Here is a 20,361-nt window from a genome sequence, read left to right on the forward strand (position 1 = left end):
ATCCTGGCTACGCCTATGTCCATGATCATCCGGATTTTCACTGTTTTATGAGGATACTTTAAGGAAATGTAAAAGAGACACTGTTGAAGTGGCCTGGCAAAAAAGGAACTGGACAGATGCTGAAGAATTCAGAAAGGATTTTGAAGAGAAACCAATGTATCTATGGTAATGGCTGAATTGCCTTGCACCATGGCACCCAAGCCATATGGAAACTGCTGTTAGTCTCCATCTGTACAGCCCACCCTTTGAAGCTGGCCACACTTTTGACCAAAGCACTGGACACAAGCATAGTAAGTTTTGACTCCATATGCAACATCAGTTTCACAAGAGAACAACAGCTGACATTCCTGCATTGCAGAGGGTTGGACTAGATGACCTGCACGATCCCTTCCAACTCTACAATTCTATGATGCTATGAAAAGTACGAGCCCTGCTGGCTGTTTTTCTTCTTCTTTTTAATTACTTTGCTGACTTTTGTTGTTGTTGTTTGTTTCTGTTTTTGCAGGATCCACTGGTGCAAATCTCCTCCCTTCCTCTGCTCTGGCCACTGACAGTGCTCTGTCTGCACGAGTTGGTCATTGATGTGTCCTTCCTTATGTTTTGTGTGTGTGTGTGTGTGTGTGTGTGTGTGCTAGACAAATCAAATCAAAATTACCGTAGGTTGATTTAGAGAACAGGCAAGAGGGTAGAGTCCCTGGAGTTTATTAGCAAGAGATTCCTGCAGCAGCAGCTCCCCCAAGTGGGAGAACAATCAATACCAGCAGCAAAGCTGCAGAAGAGCAGGAGCCGGTATGCAGCAGGAGTGTATACAGCACTCTGCAGTGCCATGGCTTGCAGTTCACTTGACCCTTGTAAGAGGCAATCCAGTGGCTAAGAATCCCTAGGTCTTGGAGAGCCAAGTTCAGATCCACACACAGCCACAAACCTCAATAAATCAACTTGGACCCAGTCATTTTTGTTTGTTTGTTTGTTTGTTTGTTTGTCCTAGCCACTCAGGGCAGCTTCCAACAAAATATTAAAAACCACAATAAAACATCAACCATTAAAAACTTCCTTGAACAGGGCTGTCTTCAGATGTCTTCTAAAAGTCAAACAGTTGTTTATTTTCTCTCTCACACACCTTAATCTACCTCACAAGGTTTTTGTGAGGCTGCATGTACACCGCCTTGAGCTCTTTGAAAGAAAGGCAGGATATAAAATTTTTTTGCTCATTCCGAGGCTCTGAACCAAGAGCCATAGAGGAAACAATATGCAATGGCTGTAAAGAATTAAATCAGGTAAATGTACTTGTGACCATAGAATCATAGAGTTGGAAGAGACGATGGGGGTCATCTAATCCAACCCCCTGCAAGGCAGGAATCTTTTACCCAATGTGAGGCTTGAACCCACAACCTTGAGAGTAAGAGTCTCATGCTCTGCCGACTGAGCTATGCCAGGTCTTCAGAGATCCATTAGAACACAATTCAGAGGGACTGTAAACTAAAGCACATCATAGCAAAAGTCCCCTGGAATCGCTACAGAATGTCCCAAGAATTCAGCCCCACAATATCAGTCAAAATCTTCTTTGAGGGAAGGGTACTCCTTCTATCCAGCACATTTGCTTAGGGAAGGAAACCCATGCGTGTCTTACATGTGTTGTGACTTCATTAAAGCTGGAGAGCTGGCAGATATGAGCTAGATTAAAACCTTGGAGAAACCTGGATTTCAGTTCTACTCAAGGCACCAACTTGCTCAAAACAAGTTATTTATTTGCAAAATAGGGATTTTGAAAAGGACCTACCTCATAGGAATGTTGTGAGAAACAAGGAGGGTAAAAATATACTGTACATCACATCTAGATTCAATTGCTATATGCAACAGTGATAATAAAATAAGGGCTCTGAAGTAATTTGCATGTATTTTCAATCCAGTATTCATCTTCACTCCAACCTGTGGCGCTGAATTATTTTCTCAGAAATAGACTTAATTGGTAAAGCATATGAATTTTATTCTGACAGCAGGGTGCACAATGTTTTCACAAATGCCGAGATAGTAAACAAGGAAAGAGAGGTTCATATGAGCTTATAAAGGCCAGAGGAATACGTGCTGAAGTAGAGGGAACAGATATTAAGATAAGGCAAAACTAAACAGAGAGCCGCGTTTAGAACAACAGGCAGGCAGGCCACTTGCCATTATGTAGGTACACCATGTCTAACCTCTCTGTATGGTTTCCCCAGCCTTTCTCACATACTGTGCTGCACTATTTCTGCAACCGTGACAACTGGAAAATTGATTTCTATTTTAAAGAAAAACAGCAAAAAACACTGAGTGTGTCAGGAAGCAAGTCCCCACACCAGATTCAGGTCTGCTTACAACCACAAGAATTGCAAAGGGAGAATCTGACCTAGCAAGCCAATGCATATTTACTCAGAAGTAAGCCCCATCTTGTTCAAAAGAGCTTTCTCCCAAGTAAGTGGGCATAGGATTGTAGCCTGCTTCTCAAAACAGACATTCTAATTCCCTGCCCTGGCACAAACACCTCATTATACAGAGAATATAGAATCACAGAATTTAATCTCACCTGCAAATGTGATTATTCCCTATGCAGAATCCTACACTGAAGCTGTGCTGGCTGATGAGCTGCAGCAGGGATGGGAAATCTTCAGCTGGAGGGCCATATTCTCTCATCGACAACTTTCTGGGGACCACATGTGGGGCAACAGATGTGATTCTTACCTTTGTGTAGGAGGGTACGTTCCAGTAATGCAAAAACCAGAGGTTTCCTCACTCCCCAAATTTTTCTCTGCATCCTCCCTCTAGGCAACCACGATTCAAAGACACATTCCTGGAAGGCAAAAGCACTTGAGGGCATTGGTGAGAAGGGTCCAGCCAGAGAGACCTGGAGGGCTGCATATGAACCCTAGGCTTCAGGTTCCCCATCCCTGCGCCATAGGATATGGTGCAAGACTCCTCACGCTGGCGATGCCGACGGCGACACACATCAAGTTACAGTGGTGGAACACTCAGACGCGCTGAAAACGGAGCCTTAAAAGTCATGGGTAGGACCAGTGGTTTGTGTGTGTTTTTAAAAATTGTTTAGGGGTACTCTCATTTTCCTACTGATATTGAAATACTGCCCCTCAATGAGGCCAAACTGAGTCACAAAATGTTTAGGAGCATGCGTCCCACCAGAAAAAGGCACTTGGTAGGCCTTTGGTTGCACAGAGCAGGAACACACTTATGCCAACTGCAGGGGGGTTGGACTAGATGACCCTCGGGTCCCTTCCAACTATAGTTCTGTGATTCTATGAAAAGGTGGCTTATTATGGCAAGCATTGAGTTTGCAACGTACGGCCAGCTCTCCGCGCCGGCGGCGGACCTCTGAAGCGGCGTCCCGGGCCCTACCGAGAGCTGCCTGCAGAGGGGGCTCCGCCCGCCACTTCCCTTCCCAAGGCCCAGCAGGCCCAGCGCAGCCGGGCGGGGCGGGGCCGGTTCTTGCTAGAGAGGGAAGCGGCGTGGGTTTCGATCTTTGGCCGGGCCGGAGCAGGGCAACCATGCAGGTAGTATAAGCTTGAGGGGGCTTTGCTGAGAGGGACAGGGGCGGCAGGAGCGCGGAGGGTCTCTCGGGAGGCCTCGGGGCCTTGGGGCGTCCGCGCAGAGGCGAAGCCGGGTTGCTCCGGTGCCCCCTCGTGACTCGCTCCCTTTCCTTCCGCAGGCGAGCTCCAAGCAGGCGGCGCAGGAGCTGCTCAAGTTTATCAGCCGGAGCCCCTCCCCTTATCACGGTAAGACGGAGCCCGGGACCGGGGGCTTCACGCCCGGGAAGTACTTCTCCAACGGGAGGGCTGCCATGCATTTAAAGCCCATGTCTTCCCCCTGAAGAATCCCAGGAACTGGGTGTTGGGAATTGTAGCTCTTCCGAAGGAGTAAACTACACTTCCCAGGATTCTGTGGAGGGGGGGGGTAAGCAGTGTGCTTTAAATGCGCGGTGTGAGGGGTGTAAATATGCACAATTGGGGGGGGGGCGGGGCGGAGGGTACATAAGGAGATAACAGAAATCACTGGGTTAAAGCTGGCCGAAAGTCCAGCGGTACCATTATTATCAATTTATGATGGCGTGGAAGGTTCACAGGCTGGGAAGGACTTGCTCACAAATTTATTGACAGTTGCACGAGTTATTATAGCTAGGAACATAGCTGTCAACTTTTCCCTTTTCTTGCGAGGAATCCTATTCGGAATAAGGGAATTTCCCTTTAAACAAGGGAAAAGTTGCCAGCTATGGCTAGGAAGTGGAAAGGGGCAAGGTGGATATAAAATGGGAAAATTGTATAAAGTGGTGTGGGATATAGCCATTAATGATATATTAATATGTGCTATTAAGGTAAGACGGGTTGTATGCAGGAGAAATGAATTTGAGGAGATATGGAAAGTGTTTGTAGAATTCGTACTGTTAAAACGGAAAGGGGTCAAACCATCGCAAGAGGTGTTGAAATTTTGGGAGGTTGGATAGTTACCATGGAATGGTCTCGGGGGTGGGGTGCACATTTTTATTCTTATTTATTTATTCTTATTACTCTGTCAAAAGAAAAAATAAAATTATATTAGAAATAAATAAATGTGAGGTGTATGCATTCTAGTCAAGAAAAAGCAGAGCCATTAGGGCTGTGGAGTGGAGTGGAGATAGAGACCTTGGGTGCTGCATTCAGCCCTTAAGCCTGAGGGCACCCACCTTTAAGATCTTCTGCTGAGACTGTGGTCACACTTGCACCATTAAGCACTCTAACAGCAGTTTAACATTCATGGAGAATCCTGGAAACTATAGTTTATGGGTGCTGGGAATTGTAGTTCTGTGAGATCAGCACCCTTAACAAATTGCAGTTCCCAGGATTCCTAGGGGGTTAGAATGACAACAGTGGTATGAATGTTTTAAATGTATGGTGTAGATGTAACCTCTCCAGGTGACTACTGTGTCAGATGTTTGGCATCCAGCAACAAAATAAAGGGCTTTTATCAGCCTATAGTCCCCCTGGGAGCAACCTTCCTAAATTGTCTTACCTGGTACTTATGCTCTCTTTTTGGCACCAGGCAGGGGGAAAAATGTTATTTGCCCAATCATTTCTAACTTGTAACTTGAGTAGCTTTTAAGGATTTTCATCCATCTTACTGTATTTGTACTGTGATACAAGTTGGTTGTTCACTACCTGAAATTCTGGATAAGTTGGTATTTAAATGTTCTTAATAATTAAACTTTTGGAAGATTATGGGATGCTTTTCATTCCACGTTCATAATTTTCTGCAGAACTTTAATGCATGCAACATGTTCCTTATCTGCAAGTCTTGGTGAGCATAATGTGCCATTCATTGAATCATCTGTTTCATTTCCCTTGTAGAGGCTCAAACAGGTTCTGCTTGATTCAAGGAGGTTCACTGGAGCATTTTAAAATACAAGGAGGGTAGTTTATCTTCTCCACTGTGTTGGATGCTCAGTGGGCAGAAGTACAAGCTCAGGCTTGTATTCAGCTAAATTCTGCTCAGAGTAAACCCACTGAAATAAATGAACCCAAGTTAGTCATGCCCATTAATTTCAGTGGATCTGATCTGATCTGGACTAGCACTAAATATTACTCACCATTCTTTGTTAAGGTTTCACACTTAATTCTGATCGTTGTGCGGAGATGTCACAAGAAACATTTCTAGGGAAGGAGCTTTAGAAGGGCAAATGCTTGAGCCCTGTGCAGAAGATAATTTATTTACCACAAGTGCTTTTTCTCTGTACCCTCTTCGGCTCAGTCGGGCCTCGCCTTTCCTCATGTGTTTATCTTGCTTTCCTTAATACATTTCTTGTTTGCTCTCTGTGGACATCTGAACCCAAAGGGTGTTCTGAGCTGTTGCCTATCCTTCCATGTGCAGGGGCGGCAGCAAATCCTAATCATTTCTGTGAAGGTGTGGTAACATGGATGTTCACCTGCAGAGGCTGGGAAGCCACAAAAGGCTTTGTAGCTGAGGCTATGCTTGCTGCTAGGGTAGGGTAAGCAAGTCAGGGTGATAACATTACAATATGACTCTCACACTTGAGTTCAGGAGTACAAATAGGCCTGTGAGTGCAGTTTAAGCTGCATCATGCTGATTTTGGTTTTTTGGCAGGGATGTGGGGTATCATTCAGAGTCTCATGTGCCAGGGGAAATTTCATTATTTGTTTACCTACCTATACCCCAGCCTTTCAAAGCTCTGTCATCAAAACTTGTGGGACAGTGAATTCCAAGTACGGAGGCTGCCGCAGAGAAAGACCTTGTGAACCCCAAAACCAAGACAAATGCACCCAGTGAAAGACCACCTACCAGCTGACCTTAGGACTCAGACATATTGGGAAGAGGCGAGACCTGAAGGTGTATGTTCCCAAGCCATAAAGGGCTTTGAAGAATAGCCAGCACCTTGAATTGAACTTGGGGATGGACCAGCAGCCAATGCAGCTGGTATGATAAAGGAGATCCCAGGATCCCTGCACTTGTCCCCAGTTAAATTTCTGGGAGGAGAATTCTGCATCAGCTGAAGCTTTAGGCTATCCCCAAGTGAAGAGCATTACAGTTGTCCCAAAATTGGGGGCATGCAGCTTGGCCAGCTGGGGGTGAGTGTCTTCATGTCCCCTTCATGACTGCTTGCGTTTTCCTCTTCTGCAGTGGTGGCCGAATGTCGGAGCCGCCTGCTTAAGGCTGGTTTCCAGGAGCTGAAGGAAACTGAACACTGGGATATCCAGCCTGACCGAAAGGTGAGGAAAGAGAGCGGCTTCTTCCTTCCCTTTCTCATTTGGGAATTGGGGTGGTGGGAGAAGGAGTGGGGTGCTCCAGATGAGGCCTCTGCCAGGCACTCCATCTATGGAACTGGGTAAAACACTGATGTCTCCCACTCTTTCTTTAACCCCTCTCCCCCCGCCATATTAGTATTTTGTGACCAGAAACCTCTCGACATTGATCGCCTTTGCTGTTGGGGGACAGTACCAGCCAGGCAATGGCTTCAGCTTGATTGGAGCCCACACAGACAGTCCATGTCTGCGGGTAAGCAGCAAACCCCCCCCCCCCCAATACTTCCTAGCATGCCCCTGGGTACTCTTTAGCATTCCTTCCTTCCTGCAGCCCTCTGTTGACTCAGTCCTGCATTATTTGTTGTCTCCCCCTTTGCATTGACTTTCTGTGAACAGGCCTGTCCCGATACCCACCAGCATGGCCAGTAGTCGTGGTGAGAGGTGGGACTCCCAACAAAAGCTGGAGGGCCACAGGTTCCCCATCCCTGCAAATACTGTTTTTGGCCGTTCCTTTTGCCTATGTTATTGGATTGCCAGTGTTTGCAGAATTGTGATAAATTTGCTTCCTCCTTCTGGCAGCAGTCTGGACAACATCCCTTTGGAATTGCCTTCTTCCACTCCTTTTTTAAAAACAACAACAACAACAACTGTTGGTTGGGATTTTTTAACTGGACTTATTGAAATGCACCTTTTAACACTAAAGAAAAAGCAATGGACCAAATAAATGCATACAGAATACCAACCAATTGAGTGCACAACTTGGTATATATGTATACGGTGAATGTAACTGCAAAAAATCCAAAGCTGCCACCCACTCTTATGACAATAACTCTGGCCCCATTTCTTGTTGTTGGGTCAGTTCCTTACAATGTGAGGAGCTAATTCAATGTGTGCTGTTGGGATATACATATGAATGTCCTTGTGTGTCATCCAGGTGAAACGCTGCTCAAAACGTAGCCAGGAGGGCACAGTCCAGGTGGCTGTGGAGACATATGGAGGGGGCATCTGGAGCACCTGGTTTGACCGTGACCTCTCTGTTGCAGGAAGAGTCATCGTCAAGGTTAGTCCTGGCCGGGGCCCTGCACTGTGGTGTATACTATGTGACTTTAGGAGCTCTTCAATGCTTAGGTTTTGCCAACTGGAAGAGACCTGACTTTACCTCCAATATTGCAGCCATGTCACATTAGGGCAGGGGTGAGGAACACTTGCCAGCCTAAGAGCCAAATTCATTTCTGGACAGCCTTCCAGGGGCCACATGCCAGTGGGGGTGGGGAAGGCCAGAGACAAAAAGTGCACAAAGAAGCTAATGCAGTTTTTATCTTTGGGCAGCTGAGTAATTTCTACACACACACACACACACACACAGTCCTCTCTATCTTCTATCCAGACACCCACAAGGTATTATCAGAGGACTGTCACGGCTGAAAATTGGCCGCTGTTTCTTTAATGCTTAAAAAGCTGGGTCAGCATGAGTCAGCGGCCTGCACCGTATATATAGAGTGAGAAATGTTGGTTGGGTTGGTTGGTTAGTGAAAGCTGGTAGTGTTGATGTGTGTACAGTTGGTCAGTCGCTTTTGCAGAAAGACTTTTAAGAATAAAACTCTGCAAGGATACTCTTCTCGTGGACTCTTTTATGCCGACAAGGGTCCGAGGACCAGGCTGAGGCAACAAAGGGAGGTCAGAACCCTTTCTTTTTGTTTTTTTACAAACACTGACAAGGACAAGGACATATTCCAGTTAGGAAGAAACACTCAAGGAGGGCAGGAGGTAGACCTACTAAAGGGTATGGCTGAGGAGGGAAGAGTACCAGGGGCCAGATAGAGAGACTTGGTGGGTAGGGTTGCCATATTTCAAAAACCAGGACACCTCCAAAATTGTTGAGCCAAAAGAAGTTGCCTAAGGTCCAGGACAAAGTGCCACCTTTCGGAAATCTCTCCCCCCTTTGAAATCCAGATAATGTCCGGGAAAATCCAGACATGGGGTAGCTTTGGTGGGCTGCATTGGCCTGAAATCCAGGCCTGAAGTTTCCATCACCTGCACATCAAGGCCTATTCTTATATTTGCTTTGCAGCCTGGGAGCTGCTGCAGTAGGACTGGTGAACCTGGCCTTCTAGATGACATTGGATTCCCACCATGCATCATTCCTGATCATTGGCCACACTGGTTGGGGCTGACGGAAGCTGGGAGACTCCCAACAACTTCTGAGGGCGAGATGTTGTCCTGTCCTACAGCATGACGTCTTTGGTTGCCACTCCAGTAATGTGAGAACCTTGGGGTCACATGGCTGAAATTTGAATGTGGCTACTTCCTCTCCACCACTGCCCTGGGTTAGGTGTGAGAAATAGCTCAGTTTCCACAAGTTCAAACTCTAGATAGTTTTATTGCCCAGTTGTTGCTTTTTTCGTTTGGGGTTCTTGCTATTATATGCTGTTAAACTGAAGATTTTAGTTGGTTGTCTTGGGTTTTTTTTAAGTAGTTTGTTAAATGCTAACATGAATTGACATATTCTGAGGGTGCTTGATGAAGGAAACTGAAGTGTTTATCATGTGGAATAATCAAGCTGCATGCATTGCATTGTTTTGATTGAGACTGAGATACAACAAAGGTTCCAACAGCGAATATCCTTCCCTGGAGACAAAGTCCATAAAAGTGTTATTAAAAACCAGCAATTTTAATCTTCTGTTTAATGAATTACCCGATCAGTGCTTTCTGCCCTGGTAAACTTGAGTGTGTTCAGTGGAGCTGGTCGCCTAGCTACACTTGAGTAGGACTGGAGTCTAGTTCAAAGTGTGCCATACTTTGCATACTTTAAAGTACTTGTTTGAATATGACTGAAACCAAAAGCGATGAAGAGATGAAAGTTCTGATCAAAAAGATGTTTGGGGCTTTGTTCCCTTCTGCAATTCTGTTCACACCTACACCTACCTGAGAGTAAAATTAAACATTAATTTAAACCAAGTGGAGATGAGGTTCCTGCAAGCATAGGTGCATGGTCTGTGTGGGCCAGAGGATTTATTAAGTGGGAATGGAAGGGTGCATAGTTATGGTGACACTCTTACCAAATTGAAATGTGAAACTTTCTAAAAGTTCCTCCAAACTCATGTTCTAAAATGCTGTCATAAATGCTCTTAGTTGGCATATTTTGAGAACGAGAGTCTCTTTTTTGCATTCTTTCTGAGTTGCTTAAAGACAGACGCTCAGGGCTGAAACAGATCTCTTCTTCTTTTTCTTGTTGTTTTTAAACAACTTTAAAGGAGGGAGGATCTCCCATTTTCATCCAAGCCAGCAGCATAGGGGGAGGGAAGTATTCACCCTCCCCACACCCCTCTACCTCTGAAAGCATTAATTGTCAGTATTGGTGAAACCATGGACAAAGTTACACTATTGGTCCAATCTTTTCCAGTCTCTCCCCCCTGCAAAGCTGCCTTCCCCCCCCGCCTGGGCACTTTTGTTAGATTGTTCATGATAGCTCTATTTTCCAGAAGGGCCATATCTTGGTGGAAGATCACCTGCTTTGCAATTAGATCCCTGGTTTGATCTCTGGAATTTGCAAGTTGCGCGGTGAAGGAGTCCTTCTGCCAGTCAGTGTAGACAACACTAGGCTGGGTGGACCAGTGGTTCAATGAGAGCCTTTAGCTCCCAGCTGCTGCCTTAATCTCGCTCTTCTGTTCCTCCCCTCTCCCACATTATGCCAGTGGGTGAAAGTGGCAGAATGACCCACACCCTACACTGATGTCCCCCTTCTGTTTTCCATTTCAGGACCTGTCCACAGGGCGTCTGGAGCAGCAGCTGGTGTGGGTGGAGCAGCCCATCCTTCGCATCCCACATCTGGCCATCCACCTCCAGCGCAATGTGAACGAGAGCTTCGGGCCAAACACAGAGCAGCACCTGTGAGTGTGTAAACTGCTGTTCCTCTGTGCTCATATATTCCGTGGTGGGTTGGGGCGAGGGGCAGCAGGCCTGGCTGGCACTCCTGTCATTTGCCTTTCAGCAAGAGAGTCAGCTGCAGAGTTTGATCCCCTTGGGTGATGGGGAATGACCTTAGCTCAGAGGAAGACCATCTGCTTGGCATGCAGAAGGTTCCAGGCTCAAGCTCCCCATCATCTCCAGGGCTGGGGGCTGGGAATGGTCCCTGTATGAAACCCTGGAGAGCCACTGCCAGTCTGAACAGCACCAAGCTAGGTAGACCTGACTTGGTATATATGACAGCTTTCTATGTTGATACAATACTCTGTGCTCTAGGATTGCCTAGAGAGGCCCTGGTCTGGATTCTGTGTATAAGTCGTATCAGACTGGCTGGGACTGGAGGGCTTACTGGCACCCCATCTTTATTTGGTTTTTTTTACTTCCAGTATTTATAGGCCACTTAACATTCAGAATTCTTAAGCAGCGTACATAAGTTTTTAAAGAAAACTACACCTTATAGAGAAAAAGAATAATAAAATTCATTATAAAAGCAGAAAACCAGTGGAAAATGCCTGCTGAAATGATAGTCTTTGTCACATGCCTGTCTAAGTTTTAACCAAGCCATACCCACTTTCCCTACACCTGGCCTGTGTGATCAGCATCACCTGCCAAGCCTTGTGCATAGCTCCTTGCATGGCTCTGTGCCAGCCCCAACAATCAGTTGGTGCTTGCACAGAGCTGTGCATAGTGTGCTGGAACCCTGACACTCAGCTGATTCTCAGGACTTCAAAGCTTCATGTACCGCACAAGCAAGAAAGTGGCCTACCTGACATCGTTGTGACACCAGGTGGTTGACAGTGGCATGTCAAACTTGGCCCCTGGAGATGATAAGGATCCAGGCTGCTGGCTGGATCCAGTTCTCCACCCCTGATCTAGAGGACCGCAGGTTCCCCAGCACTTGGCTGTTGGACCATTCTACCAATATGATGGGAGGGGATGTGATGGCAATGGGAGGAGATGTTCCCTGAGAAAAAAAGGTGAGGCATAGTTACAGAGTTTCTTGCTCTGCTGAGGGGCTGACTTTCACCAAGTGGCTTCTTTGGAAGTGTTTTGTGCTGTTGGGTCTTGGTGGCTCCGTGGGCTCCAGTTGCTTCTTGGAGCCAAATTTCCCAGGAAGCAGCAATAATGAGCAAGCCAGTTAAACAGCCAACGCACCTGCTGTTCCCAGGGTCCCGATTCTGGCCACAGAAGTCCAGGAGGCCCTGGAAAAGAAGACGTCCAAGATAGACACAGCTTGTACCTCATCTCTCCAGGTAAGGCTGGGGAGGCAGCCGGGGGGGGGGGGGAGAGAGACACAAGGATGCTGTTGAATTGGCTGGAGAGGTGCAGTAGGCAAGTCCAAAAGAAAGGGGAGAATTGGCAGCTTTCCAGAGTGGAGTGTGTTTCTTTTACCTTCTCACAACTTTTCTTTCTCACAGAGTCGTCACTCTCCAGCCCTGCTGGCCCTCCTCTGCTCCCAGCTGAAGGTGAAACCGGAGCAGGTGGTGGAGATGGAGTTGTGCCTGGTGGATACACAGCCTCCTGTGAGTGTCCTGTTTTATTAAATAAATAGACAGACAGACAGTGCATTCGGGGTTGGCAGTGGGGTTTTGGTTTTGGACAGAGCTAGCTTTCTAAGGTTCACATGGTTGAACTCATTACATTTTCTAGCTCCATGCAACTTTCCTTTAGCACAGCAATGGGGAACCTGCGAGCTTCCTACCAGCCAGCATGGTCAGGGGTGGGGGTTGTAGTCTAGCAACATCAGGAGAACCACAGATCCCCCACCCTTTGGTCTGAGAGAGAGATGCTTGTTCCAGATTCTCATTCATCTCCTGGGGAAAGATCCCAGCTGCCACTCTCCAACCCGTTTGCAAAACCTGCAGGGAGAATGTGTGGTGTGTGGCAGACAGACTGAACCAGGGAAAGGTTGGTCCCAGCTCAGGATTTTTTCTTTCTGGTGAATCCTCCTCCAGACACTAGGTGGCGCCTTCAGTGAGTTCATTTTCTCCCCTCGCCTGGACAATCTCCACAGCAGCTACTGTGCCCTGCAGGTGAGTACTTTGTGCGGTCGGGGGGCGGGGGTGGGCGGGTCAGAGATGAATCCTCTTCTGTGATCCATCAGTGCCATGCAAAGGAGCCATCCTCTAATATGCTCTAATAACTTGTGTTTCCCCCAGAAATCACCTAGAACCTACTTCTAACCCTTGCTCTATTGTTTCACATTCCGTCCCCACCCCACACCATGTACTAAAATCACCTGTTACTCTTGCAGCCAAAAGGTGGGGTGACCCAGCATGGTGAAACTATTCCTATGTTTGTGGGAATGGCTGTGTGCAGAAATATACCTCTGAGACTCTCTCTGTGTGTAGCAACAGGTAGAGAAACATTTCAAATCTTGGAGGGATTATGCAGAACCACAAGGGTTCCAGCTCAGATGAAATGGAATACTGTGGTTTACATGGAAGTAAACCACACATGCGGGGAGGGGGAGGGGGCGAGGTGAGGAGAAAGTCAGAAGCAGCCAAGTGCAATGTTTATTTATGTAGCATCAGGCATGGGTCTTTTGTAAAGTTTTGTCAAAAGGTAGGGCATTGACAGGTACAGCTTTTTCCAGAACTGTTGCACTACAGCAGAAGCAGCATATGATTTTAAATTCCCCTTTTTGTGAAATGAATAAAGGCACCAGTTATCTACCCTGGTGACACTCTTCTCCCCCAGTACACCAGCTTTCCGACATGGGACTGCAGCTTAAGAGTTGAGCCCAAGGGAGTCCTTCCATTTGCTGTAGTCAGAGGCCCAAGACAGCTGGAAGCACAAAACTCACAGTCCCTGAGCTTGTAAACTTTCCCAGATACCTAGGATGGGCACAGGGGGGCGGGGGGGACAGACACCTAGTCAGAAGCCATAAGTAGGCTTTCCTGTGGTGCCAGAAGGGATCTAACATTGCAGAGAAACCGGTACTCTTTAAGAAGTCGGCTCAGTAGAGAACCTTTGCAAATGTTCAGGCCACGGAGGCCAGTCTAACCTGCAGACTAAAGAAAAACAGTTCAATTGTAAGTACAGAATTTAACGTACTGTGAACGTGAAGGGAGACGCTGACATGATTTCTTTAAGAAGTCGGCTCACAAGATAGAAGCGCATAGACCAGTAGCAAATATTTCTGTCCCAGGGTACTCCCTATCCCGCCCCATTAGGCACTCCCTAACCTTGTCCCCTTATGTTTTTCTATAGGCGCTGATTGAATCCAGCAAAGAGCCTGGAGCTCTTGCCAAAGAGCCAAATGTGCGCCTGGTTGCACTTTATGACAATGAAGAGGTCAGTACAAGGCAGTTGTGGATGGGCAAGGCTACATTCTGGGTAGAAAAGAGGGAAGGGCCATAGCCCAGGGGTAGAGCATCTGCTTTTCGTGCAGAAGGTCCCAGGTTCGATCCCTGGCATCTCCAGGCAGGAGAACTGCTCCTAATTAGTGTAGACAATACTGAGCTAGATGGATCAGTGGTCTGATTTGGTATAAGGCAGCCTCCTATGTTGCTGCAGAAGTGGAAAGTGACATCCTGTTCTGAGCATTAGATGAATATTATTATTTGGAGAGTGGCTCCACCTGATGGTTTGATAGATGATGAGGGGAAATGTTATGAGAAATTAAGGGGCAGCAACAGGTCTGCTCTCTGAAACATTATTAATTCATTTATGCAACACCTTTCTTCTAAGGAGCTCAAGGGTGGCATTCCTGCTTCTCCCTGTCTCCATTTTATCCTCAGAACAACCCTGTGAAGTAGGCTCAGCTGAGAGGGACTGGCCCAAGCTCACCCATCAGCCTTGCTGGTTGAGCGGTGATTTGAGCCCTCGTCTTCCAGGTCCCAGTCCAGGGGTGGGAAATGTTTGCTCCTCCAGAGGTTGCTGAGCTACGACTCCTGTTGTCCTTGACCGTTGCCCCTGCTTGATGGGGGCTGTATATCAGCAATATCTAGAGGGGCAAAGGTTCCCCACACCCATCATCAGCCAGCATTCCTAACTTCTGCACCACACTGAGATGGGAGGTGGAATATTTCTGGGTTAAAAAAGCTCTTCTTGCCGGCTCCTTTACTGACTTGACTTGACTTACCTGGCAGGTTGGTTCCCAGAGTGCACAGGGGGCTGGTTCGCTCCTCACTGAACTTGTCCTTCGGCGCATCTCTGCTTCGCCCCAGAACTTGACAGCCTTTGAGGAAGCCATGCCAAAGTCCTGCATGATCAGTGCTGACATGGCCCATGCCGTGCACCCCAATTATGCGTGAGTATGTTGCTGTGCCCTGCAGGAAAAAAAGCATGAGGGTTTAGCAAGTATTTTACTAAATATTAGGCATTCTGCTGTGAATTTGCTGGCTTGCGGTACAAGCTGAAAAGTTGGCATCTGTTGTGGAATTCGGCTTTCAAAGAGGCTCTGCTTTCATTAAAAAATAAAATAAAATCCAGTCCTCATGGTTTTATAAACAAAATTTTTTGACACTTAAAACTGCAGGATAGAAATGCAAGCTGTCTGACTTACCAACTCTCAAACTTGAAAATCCTGAGGTCAGAAACATTTCTTTATCAGTATAGGCTAATCTGCAAAATCCAAGTCATCGATTTAAAGGCCCTCCCCTCAATTATAACAAGGGAATAAGGCTCCCTAAACTGTTGAGCAGAGATCCTGGGCCTTGGACCCCTCCAGAGCAGAACTGGAGAATCTGCCCCCCCCCCACCTCTGCAGACATGGTTGGACTCCAAATCCCATTAGCCCCAGCCAGCATGGCCGGTGGTCAGGGATGACGGGAGTTGTCATCCTGCAACATTTAGAACCACCCTCAGGGGTAGCGTTTTGGCAAAGGACATGGATTGAGGCAGAACCAGTAGTTATGTTCAGCCTTCCCCGACAAATGCACTTTCTCTCTCCCAGGCCTCATGGCCCTAGAAAACAGTTTGGCAGTGTCAAAGGCAGTGTATGCTGAAAGTCAGAAAATGGAGGTGCTCTTCTGCCTTCCGAGTTTGGCTTGTAATTGTTCCAGATGATGTACCCAGCGCTGAATCTGCCCCCTGGCAAATGGTGCCCTTGGGCTAGATGCAGCTCTTAGGCATCACTGTCAAGAGGGTCTTTCTCATCCTGCCACTGGCATATGGCAGTGCTCCTCTTCCCCAGAATGCCTGTCTCCACTCTAATAAAAGTCCTTTGTGCATAAATCTGCATACAGGTGTTCTCACTGACACATCAGGAGCGCCACTCTGCCACCCCCCCTCCCAAAAAAACCCCTGCTTCTTTTGAAATTGCTCCCAGGCATTGAAATAACACCACATCTCTTCTTAGTTTCATTCCACTGTCTCTTCTTTGAAATTCAGCCTCATGTTTCTAAGAGTTTGGGATCTACTTGGCCAGGGTCTAATTTGATGCTCCCTTTTACAGCGACAAGCACGATAAGAACCACCGTCCAGAGTTCCACAAGGTAGGTGACAGGGCCACGTGGCAACAATAAAATGTGGAAAACTAAGGCAGACTCTCTGCAAGCAGTAGCAGAGTCGTCCTCAGCACAAGTTGAATGGGGGAGGTAGCAAAACTTACTCCTGAAACTGAAGTTAATTCTTCTTTAAGACCTGATAACATTGGTTTTTAATACACAAATCTTTGCCTCTGAATGTAAGAATGAGCTTTCAGAGATGCTGGGGTGGGGGATTTGCTTTTGCTCCCGTAGCCTAGATGTTGAGAAGTATGGCAAAGGTTATTCAATTGCTGGAAACAACATGTTAGTTACAGTCCTGCCCTTTACAATATTTGTGATGTATACCTTACAGGCTGGAGCTGCAACAGAATATTGTAGTGTGCAGTGCTCCTGTTCTGGAAGCAGCCAGCTGCCCCTGCCATTCTGATAGGGTGTTTCATTTCATTCCCCCTCGCCCATTATTATCATGTGCCCACTGAGCATGCTCAATCCTCCTTTGGCTTTTGGGTATTCCTCCCCCAAAATAAAAATATTGTAGTACTTCTGCAAACTTGCTTGCCTAAGCCCCTTAAGATTTTGTATTGGGGTAGTGGTGCTGTTTTGCCTACATAAGCAATGACACTCACACTAGCTATGGTAGATGGAAGGAATGATTATGCCAGTGGATTTTTCTGTTGTTGTATTTAGTGGGGCAGGGGGCTTGTTCTGGGACTTTGGATGTCTGGTGCCAAGCATTGGTCCCATCCCATGGCTGGGGGGCTCAAGGCAGTTGCTCATCTCCTGATCCCACAAGCCAGAAGAGCAGAGGGAAGAATGTCTGAAAGCCCAAAGGAAGACTCAGGCCTATGCTTGTTTCTGTGTGGGATACATAGAACTACTGCATTATTCTGGGGCAAGATTACCATGGGGTAGGTCTCTGCTTTCCAGTGGTTCCTTTTGGCTTCCACGCCGCCTTCTTTCTGTTGCAGCTCATGTTTTGGGAAGCAAAGCTTTATGTTCTTGATGTGTGCAGACCACATCTCCTTTCTTAGTACATCTTTTTTTTCTGAATCCTCTGGTTTCTCACGCAGGGCCCTACAATAAAAGTGAACAGCAACCAGCGCTATGCCTCTACTGCTGTCACCGAGGCCCTGATCCGAGAAATTGCCAGCCGTGTGGACGTCCCCCTGCAAGTAAGCATTGTTCCTCTCTACCTCAAGAGCTATTCCCAAGCTTTCCCCTTGCACTTAATGACTGTGGCCACTAGAGGGTGACTTTGGATTGGCCAGCGTAGGGAAATACATAAGTGCTATGTCCCTGTACTGTAGATTCTTCAGCCAGGGACCAATGGGGCAAGATGCTCCATCTGCCGTTGGGGGCGGGAGATGGGACCAGAAATGGTGGGCCTTCAGGATTAAATGCTATGGAGAAGGCCTTACTCCTTATCTGAAGATGGGTTTTTTCTGCTTCCTTCTCTCTCCAACCCCTGGCTGTTCCTTCTTGGGTTTTAAGGTCTGTGGAGTGTTGAAGCATTTCCACCCCATGGCTGTCTCTTGATGCTGGGGTTGTGCACATAGGTGCCCAGAGCCTTCTCCCCAAAGACCTCCTCCACTCCCATCATCGACGCTCGGTAGATCCATATCTGGCCGCCCTTCTTAATGGCCTTGTCCAACAGCTAAAGGGAGTCCCCAACCCCTGGACAGTGTCAAGGCCAAATCAGCTGCTCAAGAGCCTTAAGAGAAAGCAATTCATTTGCCTATTGCAGGAATTCATGGTTCGGAATGACTCTCCCTGCGGCAGCACCATTGGGCCCATCTTGGCCTCCCGCCTTGGCTTGCGCGTCCTGGACATGGGCTCCCCGCAGCTGGCCATGCACTCCATCCGCGAGATGTGCTGCACTTCCAGCGTCCTGCAGTCCATCACTCTCTTCAAGGTGGGTGGCAGCTCAGGTGGGGCAGAGGGAAAGCAATTGCATTGAGCGGAGCTGTTTTCTGTTGCCTCCCAGGGTGTGGGTGTGTGCCCTGGTCTCCCACCCACCCCTTTCCCAGGTTGTCCTCACAACAACCCTGTGAGTTAGGCTAGACTGAGGAAGCCTGAATGGAGTATCCCCTTAGCAAAGAAACACTCTTGTCATGGGCCTTGGCTGTACGGTTGGGAGCAGACCAGGAAAGAGGGAAGGGCAACGTAAACAGAGAGCTTTCCCTCTGGCCCTATGTATTGTTTGGGGAGGAGGGGGGAACAAAGTGTGAGAAGAGCTTGGCAGACAGGAACAAGGTTTCCATACATATCGAGGTCACTATCTTCCCCACCCCGGGTTGCAGGTTGAGCCCTGCTGCCGCCCACTCCCCATCTCTTCCTTGTAATCTTGTCTGTATGTTACCATGGCAACGATGGTGCCCTCCAGTCGGTGATCGGTTTCTGTGGCAACATGGTGCCTCACGATTCTCCTGCTGCCATGGTGACGCCATCATATGTGTGTGTTTGACAGCTGCCCCCCCCCCCCGAGGGTTGTTCTTCCCCCACCAAATCTGACTCTTCCTCCTCTTTCTCTCCTCCTTCCTTCCTTCCTTCCTTCTTTCCCAGGCCTTCTTTGAGCTGTTCCCAGTGCTGGATCAGGGACTGCTGAGCAACTGAAGAGCATCTCAAGCACAGGAAGCGGCTAACGCCCCCTCTCCCTGGCCAGATAGCAATTAAGGCACATGTTGTACAGCGGCTCATGGAACGACTGCTTCTGGAGAGTTGCATCTTTCCCCCCCTTTCTACAGTCATTTTCCAAAAGAGGCTGGGCATTTGAGGCTTGCGTACAGCCAGGAGGGCCTGATCCAGAGAGCCTGTGCCATAGAACTGCTCATCCTCGCTCCTTCATAGCTGAAAGAAAACTTTATTCAAGATAATGACATGTTAAAGGGCTATCTACAGTCATCTTGGTGCTTTAAGTGGGCACTGAAATTATGGGTGAAATTCCAGCATTGAATAAATGCCAAGTGATGCATACTTTTAATTGGATCATCCCACTCCCACATCCTTTGCTCATTCACTTGGTTGGGTTCTAAATTAGCTACCGCCCTGTGTGAAGTGCCTCTCTCAAAATGTCAATGAGAGGTACTAGCTGCCAAGCAAGCAATGTCTGAGAGGCATTATATACACAGGCAAGTACACAAGATCATACCAGGTAGATTACGTTTGTGGGAATGCACTGTTCAGCACCATTTTCTATCCATAATTCTAGTAGCTGGGGTGGGGGGGTTATTTTATCTTGCCATGGATGAGGGAATCCCCAGAAACTTGGCTGCCTAGATACCATAGAGTTGCCATATTTCAAAAGTGAAAATCCGGACACAAAAATTGGGTTGACGTACGTTCTGATTTTCCCAGATAATTCCACCTGGACACTGTTTTTGACAGCCAAGTCCCAGCAATTTCCAGGAAATTCTGGCTGTATGGCAGCCCTAAGATACCAATGAATGGAATCTCCTTACTCAGGGAGCTCCAGAAGACTTGTTCATTGAGCATTCCTCCTGAATTGTTTGCAAGGAGGTTAGATGACATTGCATCAATTCAAGTGTTATCCCACACTTTCCTGTGCATTTTCCCATCACTTTCCTTATTGCAAAGAGCATAGCCTTTAGGAGAAGGAGGTTTGTGGTGCAGGATGTCCTGGTGCACTGTAATTGTGCAGCCAGAGTTTGCCACTATTTGGTTGAATCCAATCTGAATATACTGATAGTCTGAAAGTGCCCTCAGCCCCTATGCAGGCCTGGTCCTGGGAAGTAGGAATATGGGCTTCCCAGCTCTCCATATCAGGGCGGAGGATTGACCGTTCTAATCTAAAATAGTGACTGGAGGTTCAAAGCATCATCAAACAATACGTGCCTGTCTTTAGCAGAGCCTGTGGTTTTAGCTCTAATCTGGACAAGTGGTGTTAATGAAAAGTGGACAGAAAAGTGGACACAGACATGGCTGCCTTGTCAACTTGGTCACCTTCCTCCAGTCTTGTACCATTTGCTTAATACCCCCATAGTTTCTCCTTCAGGTGTTCTGTTGGAAGGGAATAACACAAGAAGCTGACTGCAGTGTCACCATGCATGGTGTAGTGAGGAACCTTTTCAGCTGGAGGCCTCTGTTTGCTCAATGGCAGCCACCTGTGGATGCTGCGTGTCTGTGATGGGTGGTGTCAGAGGCAAAAGTGTGGGGAGCAACAGGTG

At 47.5% G+C, this 20,361-nt stretch overlaps 1 protein-coding gene across 1 annotated transcript; it reads left to right on the forward strand.

The window, feature by feature from the left end:
- The first annotated feature begins 3,410 nt into the window (after positions 1–3,410).
- Positions 3,411–19,157, forward strand: DNPEP (aspartyl aminopeptidase). The gene is made up of 15 exons (XM_028741211.2): positions 3,411–3,539; positions 3,695–3,761; positions 6,655–6,743; positions 6,916–7,029; positions 7,711–7,836; positions 10,536–10,666; positions 11,911–11,995; positions 12,161–12,265; positions 12,698–12,775; positions 13,956–14,039; positions 14,837–14,997; positions 16,144–16,183; positions 17,248–17,349; positions 17,922–18,089; positions 18,740–19,157. Exons 1-15 carry the CDS (start codon positions 3,534–3,536, stop codon positions 18,788–18,790), a joined length of 1,407 nt encoding a protein of 468 aa, XP_028597044.2. The 5' UTR covers positions 3,411–3,533; the 3' UTR covers positions 18,791–19,157.
- Positions 19,158–20,361: the final 1,204 nt, after the last annotated feature.

This window comes from Podarcis muralis, chromosome 1 (genome assembly GCF_964188315.1).
Source record: "Podarcis muralis chromosome 1, rPodMur119.hap1.1, whole genome shotgun sequence".
Classification (NCBI taxonomy): Eukaryota; Metazoa; Chordata; class Lepidosauria; order Squamata; family Lacertidae; genus Podarcis; species Podarcis muralis.

What these genes read in the sequence shown, in the direction of transcription:
- DNPEP (XM_028741211.2), top strand. An exon ending in CCAAACACAGAGCAGCACCT is followed by an intron (nt 10,667 to 11,910) that starts GTGAGTGTGTAA and finishes TGCTGTTCCCAG; the next exon opens with GGTCCCGATTCTGGCCACAG. An exon ending in TGGTGGATACACAGCCTCCT is followed by an intron (nt 12,266 to 12,697) that starts GTGAGTGTCCTG and finishes ATCCTCCTCCAG; the next exon opens with ACACTAGGTGGCGCCTTCAG.